This window comes from Embiotoca jacksoni, unplaced genomic scaffold (genome assembly GCF_022577435.1).
Source record: "Embiotoca jacksoni isolate LCO1_2020_lvr unplaced genomic scaffold, fEmbJac1.0.p SCAF_8, whole genome shotgun sequence".
Classification (NCBI taxonomy): domain Eukaryota; kingdom Metazoa; phylum Chordata; class Actinopteri; family Embiotocidae; genus Embiotoca; species Embiotoca jacksoni.
The window spans coordinates 2,811,718-2,827,719 of NW_027185436.1; the positions used below are offsets into that span (position 1 = coordinate 2,811,718).

Here is a 16,002-nt window from a genome sequence, read left to right on the forward strand (position 1 = left end):
AGTGGCATCTCAGTCTAACTCAAATAAACTATATTTGGCTCTAAATAGGCTCCTAGACTCAAGTAGTCTCTTTATCTGTGCGCACATACACGCACCCGCCCCACTCTGTTTAACCCACACAGAGAGAAACACGTATCCCTTCATCTTTCAGTGTAGTTGCATTTCTCTTAATAACCCACACAGAAATTAACACACACGCACACTTTCTCAACCCCGTGGCCTGATATGTGTCATGTGACGAGCCGGTGGAGGAGGAGGGAAGGAAGGCCTCGGCTTAATTAGGCTGAAACCAATCAGAGAAGATGGAGGAGGCCACTGCTGTCTGGCGCCTTGGGGTTTCTCAGCCCCTGCAGGCTCATCTGTCACATGCACAGGCGCGCCCATGCAGCCGTGCTCGTAGAAGTGACGCACCCCACCCAGTTTATACTCTTTGTTCTTTTTCATTGTTCTAAAGTTTCCATTTTGCTGTGTGACTACATCACCTGGCCTTGTACCTTGTGCCTGTGCTTTTATCGACCCGTATTTACACTTCACCTCCCATGTTACGTTTTAGAAAAATGTAACATGAATCTTGTGCTGGTTACCTTGTTGAGGAGTTACAGGTGTGTGTGTCAACCGCAACTCTGTATATAACAGCTCACAGTCATGGTCCCTTATTGTTCTGTCCTTACAAAAGTGAAAATTGAGCCACTGATTATAAAGATCAGCAGCATCAGCAGTAACTTAATACAACTCTGAACGGTAAACTGCGGGGCTGAAATCAACAGATGTCAAACATGCATGTTTTCTGTGAACATCCTCTGCTTAGGTTGTCAATTTGAATCCAATATGAAGCTTCGACCTCCCAGAGAGATAATTAACGAATGTAAATCAACTGAAATGCTTTTAAGGAAAACTGCAGATCAGAAACAGTATCAAAAGTATCTTAGGAATTATAAAGAACTGGCATAAACCATGTTAAATTCTGCCATTTCTCAGGATTATCCTTTTTTTTTTTGTTAACTGTTTGCATGTCCTTACGACATATACATGCTCTACACACTTTTGGAGGACTGTTTGGTTCACCTAAGATTGTCGTTGAAGCCAGACAGTGACTTCAGCAGCACACACGCACACACAGGATGACAAACAGCTCGGACCAGGCTGCTGACAAGTCCGATCATCTGCCAGTCGCCAACAAGGCCGATGAGAAGCAGATGATGTCAGTTCCCCTTTATATTGAGTTATCAGGTTGATTTAGTGTAATTGAGCAATGCATCGGAGTGCGGAGAGAAAACACCAGGCCTCTGGAGAGACTGGAGGACGAGGAGAGGAGGAAGGGTGTTTCAGGAACCAGGAAATGCTGTATGGCACCAGGGCCATAACATTAGCGCTGTCAGTAGCTGGTGATTACTTGCATCCTCGTAATTAATTAATCTGACAGTGAATCATCCAGTACAAAGATTTCTTGTCTTCCTTATTGTCTGTCATTAGGACCGACAGCATCTGCGTACATCATTTTCAACTCAACCCCAATCACTGTTCAAAATCGGGAGGCATGAAATGAGTGCAAATTACAAAAAGTAACACTAATTATAAAGTTTTGTGATTTAGAGTTTGTTCCCCAATAAAGACTTTGAGACTAAAGAACACATTTAGATTATACAAAAGGATTATTTTGAAGCTAGGATATGACTTTTAAAAGAAACAGCTCTTCTTCGTGTGCCAGTTTATTTACTTTGCGTCACTTGCCCATAAAGTTTACATTTTCTCGAAGTTATTTGGAGGTCTAATCCAGAAGAAGACAACCGTCAGTGACTGTTTTGGTGGTAGGCTACTTCACAGGTCCACCCAGTCAAATCAATCAAAAATATACTCAGTTGGGTTGGTTCTGGTCTTGTTCTGCTGCCACGGGTCTCAGGTTTCTGTGTTGATATGTTTAAAATCTGACTTGATCTGAATCTATATTAACATGCTCATGATGGATGTTATTTCATAATGAGAAGCATAAGAAAATGTTTTAGAAAATCAAGAGCCAATGTAAAAAATGATGCTGTTAAAAGCTGTCAGATTGGTTATCTGCTGCTGTCACTTTGTGAATTTCAGAGCACAGTGTGTCATTGTTGCTGAAGAAGTTAAAATATACTTCTATGAAGTTGTCTTTGAAGCACATTATAGAATTATTTGAAATTTGTCTAATAAATCTCACTGGGTCTGATAATCTTTCTATGCACTTGGATCGGGTCAGACTGGACTGACTCTTGTTCAGGTCTCTCCGTTTTGACTTTGGGGAAAATAAGAGCCGATCATACATTTATACAGGATGAGTGTTCATGCTTTTACCAATCTGCTTTTATTTTTCTCTACATTTTTATGTTATTCTCAAAATGCAAAATAAAAAAGTATTTCTCCTCCACGATTTTATTTTCTGTAAAACTAGTAACAGAGGTTTATCATTCAAACATTTTTTGAATGTCATTACACTTCAATCTGGGGGTTCTCCAACGCTTTCAGGCCAATGACCACTCAGAAGGGATAAATAACATTTTCTAAGGACCTTCCCTTCCAAGCATGTTACCAAGCAGAAAGTCTTTGGATTTATTCCATTATCCTTGTGTGGCTTTGTCAGATGGCATTTTTGCTTGGTTGGCTTCATGGCTTTGTTTGCTGGAACCTTTCTTTTACTTGACACAGACTACAGATTCCAGGAAGCTACCACAGCGACTGAGCGATGCATCAGGAGCATCATGGTGCTGATTGATTGACAGCAGTTGTAGCAAAGTCGATATGATGTGATATCATAATGTACTATCTTAAAGCTACCATGAGGGAGTAAGTTCTACAGTAGTGTGTTTGTTTATACTCATCCACCTCATTCAGAGTCTGAAGCTATTTACTGCAGGTGATGTATTTAATGCTAGTTTCTACAGTAGCAAGCTTCTAGAGAGTCAATGTCATGATCATGAACTGTAGAATAAAGAACCATAAGTGCCACTGCTAACTTTAGATTGTAAGTGAAGTTCTCTCTTCCGACTTAAGATTTATGAGTTTTACCGTGGTACTTTGGTTCTACCCAGTGAGGCAAAAGTCAACCAGTGAGAATAGCTCTGGCACTAGAGGAGATCCGTCACCACAACAATAAATTCAAATAAAAAGACATCCTCAGATCCACAGATGATTCATTCTTTTAGGTAATATTGAAGGCTTTTCTTTCTGAAACCAACTCAGACCTGTTTCTCCTGTCAGCCTATTTGACGTGAACCTGCTCTGTCCTCTCACATTTAGGTCCATCTCATTGAACACTGCGGCCACAGTGCCATTTCCATGATATTAGGCGTTTGATGCATGGATAAAAGTACTTATCATTTTGTCTACTCTTAATCCTCACAAGTCCCTGATTTAGTTTTTATCTCCTCTACCCACCCACGCACCCACCCTCCCACACACACAGGAAAGACTCAAGTTCCCTCTACTCCTTTTTTCCCCCGCATTCATTTCCAGCTTAAAAGTAACAAGACTTGTGAACAGCTGTGCATAACGGTCCTCAGAAAATCCCTTTGATTCTTTTCGGAACACTTTTTCTGACCATTGTATCCTTTTCTCATCTCTTTGTTTGTGTTTTGTCTGTTCAAAGCTGCACCTTTATGGCTGAGCTGTTTTCTTAAAACCTCTCAAAATGAGGATGATGATGACAAGAGACGGGGCAGTGTGTGTTTGTGTGTACACTAAATAACAGAGTTTGTTTGGAGTTGTTCAGTTTAAATGAAAAATCTAACTGCATTGTGTGAAAAAAACAGGTATAAATCCCTTCATGTCTCCATAGGGAAATGCACAAAGTCTGCACAAAGTGCCTCATAAATTATTAATATATATTATTATTACAATTATAATTTATGAATTATAGGGACGGAAGTGCTTTTGCCATCTGTAGCCTGCTCCTCATCTCTTGCTGAGGTTGGTTGTGGTCACTAGCATTACACACCCAAACTTTAGAATGAATTGTTGGTCAGCTTGCATTATGAGTGATGTAAATGTAGATTTTGACAAAGAGGAAGAATGCGCAGAATAAAAAAAAAAAAAGTAGAGTCTGGTACTGCTGTATTAATTTTGACCACTTATTACTATGGCAAATCTTGAAATAGACGGCAAAATGTGAGATAGTTACATGTTTTGTCAGCGTGAAACACACACAACCTAGTATGATGGAAAATTGTGGTTGATTTGGATCCTTTTTTAGGATTGTGCATCTTGAGTGCAATGCTAAGTTGGTATAGGACTCTTTTAATAAATATTTCAGTGCTTTTTGGTGCCATGAAAACATGGTGGAAATTATTTTGGTCCCTCTTCCTTTTTCATTTTTTTTCTATATTGACTCTATTCATTTCTAAATTGTTAAATGTGTCACAGAATAACACCTAAATGGACCTGTAATTGAAACAAAACACTAAAGTGATCTTGCATGATCCACTCTCCAGTACGACCCATGGCTTGGTCATCATTTTTCAGCATAGCTCTTTTGTTATTGAATTATTGACAGCCAGCGCATCATCAGAGAGTGCTATCATCCCACTGCATATCCACCGCATACAGCCGCCTTCGCAGACAATGCTGCGTGGGCTGCCATTCTCACCTGGTATTAAGAGCTGGTGCAGAAATGTATCAGGCCGCCCAGTCACTGCGAGCACTAATGGACCAAGCGAAAAGGTTTTTGTGGTGAAAGTCTTTTTAAGCCCGAGTTCCTCACAATGGAATATAGTTGGCACAAAAGTAATCATCAAGAGATGTCTGCGGCTAAACATGTAAACAATACAAACAGGTGCTTCAGATGGGACTTTCACAGGTTGATTCTATTTTCACCCCAGAAACCGAAGAGAGCAGTTTTTCATTGGATGTTACATCATTTATTCTTTGTTGTTGGAAATGCACTCGAATCTAGGCTGCATTTATGCTCTTTCCTTCTTTTCATTGTGAATACCCATTATTTATATCTGCGTACATCCATCAGACATTCTACAGTAGCCTTCCTACCAACTATCTTCCTACTGATACCTATCAATCTGAACATTCAGTGTGCAACCGGGAGTAAGTGAAGGGATTTGAGTACAGGGGTGATGTGGGACCGTCTGTTTGTAATAGTAAGGAGTCTAAAATCAGCATTCTGAATTACCTGTAAGCGATGGAGACTAGATGTAATAGGGGAACCAACGAGAGCATTACAGTATCTATGCGAGGGTAGATAAAAGCATGAATAAGCATCTGTAGTTCAGCCGGTGAAACGACAGATCTTAGTTTGCCAATATTCCTCAACTTGAAAAAACACGTTTTTGTGAGCTGCTTCACATGGGAATCAAGTGACAAGGAATGTTCGAATATTATCCCAAGTTTCTTCATTTTGTGTGGACAGCAGAGGAAAGAGTTGTTCGTAGGACTGTGGGAACAACACTATCTGGAGCTACAATCAGCACATCTGTCTTGTCAGCATTGATCTGAAGAAAGTTTTCCGCAGTCCGAGAGCTGAGATAATCTGTCGGCCTTGTGTCATTCACACTGATATCGTTTTAGCTTTGAATATAGTGGCAATATTCGGACTTGTTGGCGTGATGACATCGTCCCATTACATATGTAATTTATGCACAAGCATGGCTGAAGCAGCTCGTAGTGTGGAAGTGATTTGGTTTGTCAGATCTGATTCTAACAAACCACAATAATATGTTTACTGAATATTTGAAGACAAACTTTTATGCTGACATGTTAACGTATGTCCCTTATTGTGTTACAATTGTATGTTTGTTAAATTAAATATTTTTCAGTATTTTGTGGTATTGTTAATAGAAACATTGTGGTTTGGACAACGTCTCATTTCCAGTGATGAGTTGGCAGTGAGTCAGTTGAACAGCGGATTAAACCCGACACCGAAATGTCAGTTCGTTGCTACAAGAATCAGTCCATTCCCTGAAATGCCACATATGCTACATGAATGCTTAATGCAAGATATTCAGTCAATTCTTAAAAACACTCAGTTTGTCAGTATTACCATTAAAAAACTGAAAATCATCTTCTTCTTCCCTGTTCCTCCGCAGACACTCTCTCAGTGCCTCGCTGGTCCCCACAGATTCCCCGAAGAGATCTGGGAAACTCAATAAAACACAGGTAGGCCTGGAGGGGAAAGTGTAGATGAGTGTGTGCATATATACTTATACCTCTGTGATGGAATACCAGTCCAATTAAAAAAAAAAAGGCCTCTTGCATAACTAATCTGAGCTCACTTTCTCTCGTTGTCTGTCTTTCTCTCTCAACCGGCTTGACTCCAAATGCTAGTGATCTGAAAAGTGAAACAATACCATATTAGTTGTGGGATATGAGCGACCTCCAGAATGTATTTTTTCCTGTTGAAAGTCAGCAAGGTGGAAAGAGAAGCTTTAAGCCTCATCATACGGAGCCAGATGTAATTTATAGAGGTGTTATTCGAAGATTAAGGTTGTTTTTTAAGAAATACCATTTTTCCATCCAAGAATCTCCTTTACGTCAATTCACATATTTCGAATGGTGTCCTTGTTGGCCTGTGAAGATAAATTCATCTGTGTAGTTGGAGCACAATGCACCACTTTGGCTTTAGGGCCTCCTCTGTGCTGAAAGATAATTTCGTTATGCAGAACCTGCCCTTAATGCCGTATTATCATTCATATCTGACGGTCCACGAAGATCTTTTGTTTGGAGTGAGTTGTGTCTCTCAGTTGAGGCAAAGGAGGGGCCTCTTAAAGAGGTTTGGATTCTGTCAAACTACATTAGTCAGCTGTCATTAGCCAGCCAGCCTCACTGCTGGCACCCAGGCGTCGCATCAGTAAATACAGCCGATAGCTGCATACGTGCTTGGACCGCTCAGTCGGCCTGTGCCGGGGAATTGGTTGTTACTGTGGATTTGTTTGTTTGAGAAGCGACTGTGTTTGACTCTTAAAGAGTTGCGCAGGCTTCTGAGCTGCCATCACTCAGGCTGATTGTTGAATTGTTGTATTGGTGTAACCCCTGTGGCCCCCCACCGCAGAGCGTCTGCCTAAAATGTTCACGGGGTTGCTGAAAGATGAAAATGAAAAAGGGCCCACATTAAATCAGCAGGTGAGGGAGATTAGGAAGGTAAACACTCAGAAAAAGGAGCTTCTTGAGGCATCTATTATCCTCGCAGAGAGGTGACATGTTCGACAAAAGCCATCTGTCAGAATGAGGGAAGGTTATGAAAGGTGAAAGGGTAGAACCTGTGGCCTCTTTGTGGCAATGCACTGCTCTTACATGTCATAGAGAGGCTATATTTTTCACTCTCTTCTTTCGGTTGCAGGTTTTCCACAAAGTATTGGATGTCCCAGACCTGCATAGTATGTGGAAAGGGAATGTTGTTTGGACTGAAATGTAAAAACTGCAAGTAGGTATCACGACCGGTCTGCTGAAAAGAACCGTTCATTGTAGCTATTGTAGTGATTAATATCTGATCCCACATAATCGTTGACATTCCTGTCATTATTTTGTGAAATTTGTTTGTCATCTTGCTAGTTTTTTGTTTGTATTTCTTTGTCTCTTTTGATTCTTTTTTCTAGGTGACACTTGTTTATGACCCCTTTCGTTTTAACCTTACTTGAATACGTTAGCAATTTTCATCCTTAGTCAGTTTTTCCACATGGTACTGCTCCCACTTTGCATGTTGCAGGCTCTATAGCTTTGTAAACAAACCAGTGACTAAACAAACATAAAATAAAAAGACAAACACTAATTAAGTACTCATTTTTTTTAGGCTGAAGTGCCACAACAAATGCACCAAAGAAGCCCCACCTTGCCATTTACTGATCATACAGCGAGGCGGACGAGAATCCCTCAAAGGTAGGTTTCAATGTAACACATATGTTTCTATCAACATTAAAGGTGATGCTTTTCTAAGATGATTTTAAATATATACTGCTAACCAAGTTATTTCTTCAGTTTTCATGAGGCAGGTGTCATAACAGGGCTTTTACGTGCTAATGAAGCAGATCTGCTTGACTGGAAACTGAACTGTCTTGATTTTTGTAAAGATACTGTAGTATGCTGTAATTTACAGTGTTAATGATACAATTATAGACAATATTAATTACATTACAGTTATTAATTACACACCTTGTGAGCTCAACATTTGTGGAGTTGGTTTTCAGCCTTACCAGGGGTATGATAAAGAGTTGAATAGTTAATAGGACTGCGTATAGTTGTCTAAAGGTTTGTTCAGACAGAAAACGATGTCAATTTTCAACATGCTTTGTCATTTACACACATTTGATCGCTGTACACTCTGCGTTGATTTCCTCCAGAAAGTCAATGTACCGAATATAACTGATTGCAGCAGAAACTCATTGTCATTTCTACCCAATCGCTCTCCTTTTTTCTCGTCTCTGTAACTTCATGAGTAAGACTCATACTGTAAAGCCCCGGGGTAAGCGCAAATCTGTTCAAATAATGCATTGAGTTTGCTTCACCTTAGGCGTGTTTAATTGAGGCCATGTGTGTCTGTATGCAGTCATGCTGTGTCTAAAATTGGCCTCGGGTTCGGTCTTAACGCACCTTGATAGGTATGATTGGCTTGGTGCAGGGTCTGGAGGTGTGGGTTAGTTTTTGCTACAATGAAAAGAAAGAAAAATGTGCCTTCTGGTATCCCCAAAGCTAACTAATGTTGTGTTGCCTAACTAGCCACAGCGTTTGCCTAAAACACATGCAACTTTACACCAGGGACGGAATAAACCAGTGTTACACCGCAATGCAAGCTTTTCATTTCTACACGTTAAATACAGAACATGTGATATGTAATCGTGGACATTTTGCAGCACTTTTAACAAACTAGTCTGAGTAACAAATGGAATGTGAAGAGTAACAAATGTCAAACAAATGTCAGGAACCTATTTTCTCTCAATAGTAAAGTCATTTAATTACTTAATAATGACAATAATAATATGTAGTGACTAGTTTTTTTTTTTTTTTTTAAGTGACTCAACACTAGTTATTTCTACAAACAGGCAGTACCTAAAAATGCATTGTGTTTATGAGGATATTAAATCCATTTATTAGGACTTGAACTAGATTTTAAACCCATCTCCCTCATGATTATTCGTATTTGAATGTGTCGGAGTCCTTCAAGCTACTGAAGAGAGAGAGAAAAAAGGGAAACGTCTTCTTCTGGTTTGAGCAGATAGAAGGTTATCTGCTTATTAATTAAGCCACTTAGGTTTGACAAATGTGATTGCGTCACGCACTGTTTATACTGACACAGACTGTACTGAAAAAAATTCCCATTATCTGCTATTAAAATTAAGATTCTTTTGTCCTTTTCTCTGCTTTCCCCCTCCCTTTTCACCCCAAATAAGATCACCAAGGAACGACTCAAGGTAAAGAAATCTAATTAGACTTCTTCCACCCAGCTTTAGTGAGAGAAGTGACAGTTTCTTAATGACAGAGTTGCTTAAGGAAACTTTTTTTATAAAGCAGTGTCTGTGTGTGATAACAAATGGATGGTGTTGAAGAAAGGCCAGTTTGTTCAATAGGAGCAGGAACCCATAAAGCGTTTCATCTCATTTTCCTAAAGCTATTAGGCAAGTATTGTTTCAGTGCTTGCTTGTTCCTCTGTTGCTTTATTCTGTAGTAGCTCGTCTGGTACGGACTGAATCAGTGCCATGTGATATCAACAACCCGCTCAGGTACACAGACCTGCACATTAGTCAGACGCTCCCCAAAACCAACAAGATCAACAAGGTAAGTGTCAAAAATACACTCTGTATCACAATCTGTGTGTCCTACATATCGTGTTCCTTCATTTTTGGGGGCTGGTTATAATGAGTCATAGTGTGTTGTCCCGGGGGATCAGGAAGCTGTACGGAAATATCTTGAGCAGTATTGATGTTTACACACATGGATTTGTTTCCATACACTGAATGTTTTGTAGCTAGCACATTTAACATTTTCCACTCAGTTCCAGGGGAAAAAACGTCTTCTGGCATGGTGGTATCACTGTGATAGATCTGAAGAATTGTATGTGGGTATCAACATTTGGATAAGATCTCAATGCACATACACCTGTATTTATCCTTTAAAACTGCTGTGTGCCTAAACATTTTGAAAAGTGCTTGGATCAGCAAATACTTTTCCACTGATTTAATTGTCAAGGTCAGGTTTAAATGCATTGGTCAACTTTTTTGAGGAGCTGCAGGATGGTTTATAAAATAAGAATTGGAAGTACCAGATTCCCTGGAAGTCCAGTGACACCAAGAGCTGAGTCCTGTAGTATACAGAATAATGTCCCCCTGTATTATCTTAATGGGTACCTCATAATTATGTTAAGAATGTCAAAATTCACTTCAGTTTACTGCTTTTATGTAAATCCATGTTGCACGGAGCTCCAATGAGTAATGTATACAAATGGGTAAAAACAATTCCTACGACTTAAATCCCAGTAATTTTTCTTTGATATCTTTATAAATCTAATCCTACTAAAAGTCTTGATTATGTTCATATTTATAAATGAAATAGTCATTTCAACCTGATACTTTACTAGTATATTTATGAAAAACAATTTTTGTTTGTACTCCTTGAACTGAAAATATGACCGTTGCACTTTAAAACATACTGATGTAAAAAATTATTAACTTTTGTTTTTGCTCCTCCACGCCACCGAAACCGTGGCAGGAGGGATTATGTTTTCAGGTCGTCTGTCCGTCCCATTCTCGTTAACGCAATACTTCAGGAACCTCGAGGGAATTTTTTCCAACCCAGGCACAAACGTTCACTTGGAGTCAAAGATGAACTGATCAGATTTTTGTGGTCGAACATCGAGGTCACTGTGACCTCACAAAACACGTCTGTAGTTTAAGGCTCACAACCACTGTCTCTTATTTTGTGACGTAATTTGAGTTTTTATCACTTGCCGTTGTGGGTGATGATTTTTCACAGACCAGCCTTATTATTTTATGTAGATATGATCAAATTAGAAAGGATGATATCAATGGTTGTACACCAATTTCTGTTCTTTTGTCCAAATTGCATATACTCGGCATCATTGCCGGCCATTTTCCAAAAACTTCCATCTTTAGATTGACTTCCCCTTTTACCAGAGCACTTCAAAAATCATCTCGCAGAGACTCTGAACTCGCTTGAGGTAGATAATCTATCAAATTGAAAAGTTTCTTGTCTATTGTTTTTGGTCAGTTATGTTATTATTGCATTGCAGTTTGAAACCTAAAACTGTTGCGTTTGAGGATGATCAGACATCTGTGATTTAAGACTTGGCCGTTGAGCAGAATCATTTTCTTGCGAAATTTTGCTCAAGTTATTGTATTTATTTGAACTGGAATTGGATGGAGTCTTGTTAGGGGTTGTGATGTGGATCTAAAATGAGTTATTGAAGTGATCCAATGAGACCTGGAGCAGGAAAATGAAGGAGAGTACTGGACTGGATGTTGACCCCAGTGACAGTTTGAAGCTTCCTGTGATGAACATAGGACGTGGAGATAGCAAAAGAAGCAAAAAAAAATAAAATAAAATAACATGTTTAGATTCTGATTGATTGACAGGGTTCAGTTGAGTTCTGGTCAGTTTAAGTGAACAACTCAAACACAGACTCAACTGATTAAAAGAAATATGCACAAATGTAATAAATATGTGCATGTAAATTAGTTCTCCTGATTGGATTTTAGTTAACCTTATTGGGACATCTTTGAATGCACCACTCATAGTAGTAGTAGTAGTAGTAGTAGTGGTAGTAGTAGTAGTAGTTTAAATAATGCTCCATGCACAGGCCTACACTATAACATAACCACCAAAGTAAAGTCAGTGTTGTGATGGATTACTTATGTTAGGCACCTTTCAGGTCTCTGCAAGTTGATTCCAATTTTGTACTGAAATTAATCAAAACCAAGACCTGCCTGTAAATTCAAAATTAATTCTATAAATGTGTTAGATTCAGAAAGAGGCCGGCAGCAAAGCAGAGGGAAATCATTTTGACTTAAACTTTACTTCAGAATCACCGTACTAAAGTTCAAGTGAAGCTTGTTTTGACTTTTCTTTTTTTTCTGCCTTTTCTCAGGATCACATCCCGGTTCCATACCAACCAGACTCCAGCAGTAATCCCTCATCCACCACCTCCTCCACCCCGTCCTCCCCGGCTCCGCCCCTGCCCAGCAGTGCCACGCCCCCGTCACCACTACACCCCTCCCCACAGTCAGCACGGCAACAGAAACAGTTCAATTTGACAGGTAATAGACACACCCACATTCAAATGCCCACAAATAATCCTTGGAAAAAAAGATTCTCCTCCTTAATCCAGAAAAATTAATACTGGGATATATCTTTGTCTGAACTTTAAATAGGTCTTGTAAAGCAAACTTGTGTTATAATCTGTTTATTAACTAATTGGATCGTAAAAAGCCTCAAATAACAAACAGCCATGTAAGATTGGCAGCGCCACACAACTTCAGATCAAACTCCAGCTCTTCTTTCATCTCTTTCCGCAGCCTCCAGTTATTTCAAATACAAACAACAGTTCATCTTCCCTGGTAAGTGCCTCATAATTGATCATTTCCCCTACCTATAATACACCACGATGATGATGTTGGTGCTGATTTTCTTCCCTCACCTTGGCCTGTTTGAACACTCTTCGCCCATACACCCACTCATTCTTGTCTCATTTGGGCTTCCTAATGATTTGTGCTCGGACTCTGTGCTTTTGCCAACACTAGTGCCATGCAGTCTCATTTGATAGGTTGTTACAGCCGAGACAACCTGGAGTGGTGTGAGGAACAGAGTGAGGTGTAACTGAGATCGACAGGAGGCATAAATATACTGCACGGCACATAACAGCAGGGTGGGATTATTGTAGCCGTGCGTACTGCTGTCGGTTTTAAGCTTAATTACATCAGTTACCTTTATAAACTGAATCATGACAAACCCAACCACTTACTGTTTGTTCCATCAATCTAATTATGTGATGAGTGGAACTAATGCCACAATCATGTCATATTAAATTCATTGCTGGCTCTTGTTTAGACATGAAAAGAAAAAAAACAAACACATCTACATAAGCCTCCCGGGACAATTACACTTTAATTTAAAATATAATCATTTATTAACTTTTCACGAGTGCTATTTTTGGTCTGGGTTAAACTTATCTAAGTATACATTTTGCAGGACCGTGGGGATGCCCTGCTAAAATTGTAATTCTGTCACATGGATCTCATACAGTACATGGCTATATATATGACTGGCTCACATTCACACCTTTGGACAATGTAGAAGCTTCCAGTCGTCCTGGCTCGCAGGTCTTTGGAGTGAATCCATGAAAACAGCCGTGCAGGCTCCACACAGAAAACAAAACCAGGTCCTTCTTGCTGTGAGGTGACGGCGGCAGCTTCTAATGCATCGTGCTGCAAAGGGAACAGTGTTTGTGGCTCGCACTTTGTGTCACAAATTGTTAAAGCGTGCCAACACAGACAGTGAGCGTGACAGCAAATCCTCTGATGTCTTTCAGAGGAGTGTACAACAAAACAACTGACCTTACTCCGTCTCACATGTCAGAGATTAGTGCTTCTAAAGAGCAGCAAGGAGAGCACTCAACCTTATTTCTCGTTCTCCACCAATATGACTGTAGTGTAGTGTATGTACTGTATATATACACTCTTTTCATGGTGATCAAATTAAATGTGCTTATTTCACACGCTTTAAAAACACAGACTCTATTCCAGAAAGAGTGTCACTGTTCCTGTTGGCCACATGAGAATGCCTGGGTGGTTTCATTGTGCGGCTAACATGTTTATTGCACACCAGGTGAAGAGATGAATACATGAAAATAAAAGACAATGGTCAATTCACAGTGTTTCTTTTCAAAAGAGCCTCACAGCCCAGGTCTCAGGGTGCAAATACTGTCAGCAGTTAGTTCCAGTTTCCATTCCTAGCCAGCCGGACTTTTGCTTTATGCCATCCCCCATCCACATTGTACAGGACTGACAGTATGTCATTACATGCTGAATTTGATGAGAGACAAACGTCTGTTACTGAAACGTCTATAATTTTTTTTAGATGTTTTTTATGCTTTATTTTGCTGCTGTCAAGCCAGCTTTTATGCAAAGAACTGTGAAAAAGTATGAAATGTATAAACTAATGATCATATTTTTTAGACATGCCATTGACGTTGTTCCAAACAGTGTGCCAGTCAATTTCTTCATCGACATAATTAAGATTACTATAAATGATGTGGTTAATGGTGAGACACAAATTGATTGTGATTCAATATTTTAGACAGTTAAATACATATTAAGCCTCAAAGAGAGCTATGTTTGGGGGCGTGCCTGGTTTGATTTACAGGTCTGGGATGCATTTAGGTTATTGGAATGGGTGGGCGGTCATAGTGTCCTCAGTCAGACCCGCCCCTCCCCAGCTCTTCCAAATATGGACACTTATGGCTTCAAAAAAACAAAACGACGACGGCCAAAATACCAGACTTGGCTGTTGCCAGGTTGCTACATGTGTTTAACTGAATAAAGAAAACACCACTGAATTTTTCTTCACTTTATTTTGTATTGTCTTCATTCAAAAATCTGGAGAAAAGTTGGGAGAAGAAAACACAACTGTTAATTGAGGTCTCTATGTGGTGCCTCTGTCATCAGTGTCCCCCAGCTATAATGCAGGACTATACAGTATATCCTGCTGCGATTTGTTTGTCCTATTTATAGTTAATATCTTCCATTCATTTCTTAAACATGAAAAGTAAAGTCAAAATGACTTAATACTGTCTGCATATTTGTTCTAATTTGTTGGTTTGACATGTTGTAATTCTAATGTGTCCAGATGTTGCTCCAGAGGTTCCCCCCAGCAGAGCGCCGCAGGTCATCCTGCACCCCGTCCTCTCTGAACCAGGGTGAGTACAACCTATTACAGAAGGAAATCCAACAGAACCACAAGACTACATTTGAAGAAAGTCAGAAACTACTCTTCCAGCTCTCTTCTCTGTCTCGTCTTTCTCTCATCTGCATGCTTCCTCGTCTCCTCCTCCCTCTTCTCTCTTTCTCTCGATGGCCGCTGGTCAGAGGCCAAATCAAACTTATTGGAGCACAGATATTTGGGTGACAATTTCAATGCGAGAGACAACGTGACTGTTACTCAGAGACTAATGTTAGCATGGCCTTTAGTTCACGCTACACTTGGGATGCCAAGTGAATTTTCACTGGCTCTTTGAGGAAGCCAGTGGTCATGGGAAAACAACCGGAAGAGGAGGATTAGTGATGAGATGCCTTTCGACCCACATGTTAATTAGATCAGGCTCTCAATCTATCACAGGAAACAGGACAAGAGAACCTCCATCTGTAGTCGGATGGTCAGTTGCGATGAAATATGGTCCGTATCCATTGATTGTGATGGTTTAATCAATAGTAAATACGACCACAGTTAATTTTATTTTTGAAATATCAACGTGGTCACCACATGGAAAATGGCAAATGGCTTTTTAAATTGAGATATGGGGCACTGGGTTGTATATGTTGTGTATCTGGATTCAAACATAATCTGTATTATTTCACGTGTTCATGCCACACAACTGTAGCAGCTGCCAGCTTTGAGATGAAAAAAAAGAAAAGGAAAGCAATTTTGTGGCAATAATAAGAATCAGTAGAAAAAAATATAGGACTACAAATAATGGTGTGCATACATCACAGTGGGCTCCATATGTCTTTGAATAGAACAGGATTGTTTGGGGTTTAGCGCCACGCTCATTACCATAATCATTCTGTGACCCTTACTTATTTTCTGTATCTTGAGACCACAGTCAGTCATTGAACTGTAACGCTCCACTGCCAGGTTTGCACAAAGGTGCGATGAGTAATTTAGTTTTTTTTCTTTTAGCAAAGCTTATTAGGCCAAGACAGGTTAAAACTGGTCTCTGTGTACATTCTGTGATTGATTGTAAATGAGTTGTAGTCATGTAGGCTGTTGATCTCAAGCAAGGGAAACTCAGTAAGGACTAAATGGTCATTT

At 39.7% G+C, this 16,002-nt stretch overlaps 1 protein-coding gene across 1 annotated transcript in view; it reads left to right on the forward strand.

The window, feature by feature from the left end:
• ksr2 (kinase suppressor of ras 2) overlaps positions 1–16,002 on the forward strand; it is a 105,431-nt gene that overhangs the window by 66,132 nt on the left and 23,297 nt on the right. Inside the window, 8 exon segments of the mRNA XM_069138386.1 lie at positions 6,060–6,129; positions 7,310–7,393; positions 7,760–7,845; positions 9,354–9,374; positions 9,629–9,738; positions 12,065–12,233; positions 12,492–12,533; positions 14,821–14,890. Coding sequence (XP_068994487.1) covers positions 6,060–6,129; positions 7,310–7,393; positions 7,760–7,845; positions 9,354–9,374; positions 9,629–9,738; positions 12,065–12,233; positions 12,492–12,533; positions 14,821–14,890 — 652 coding nt within the window.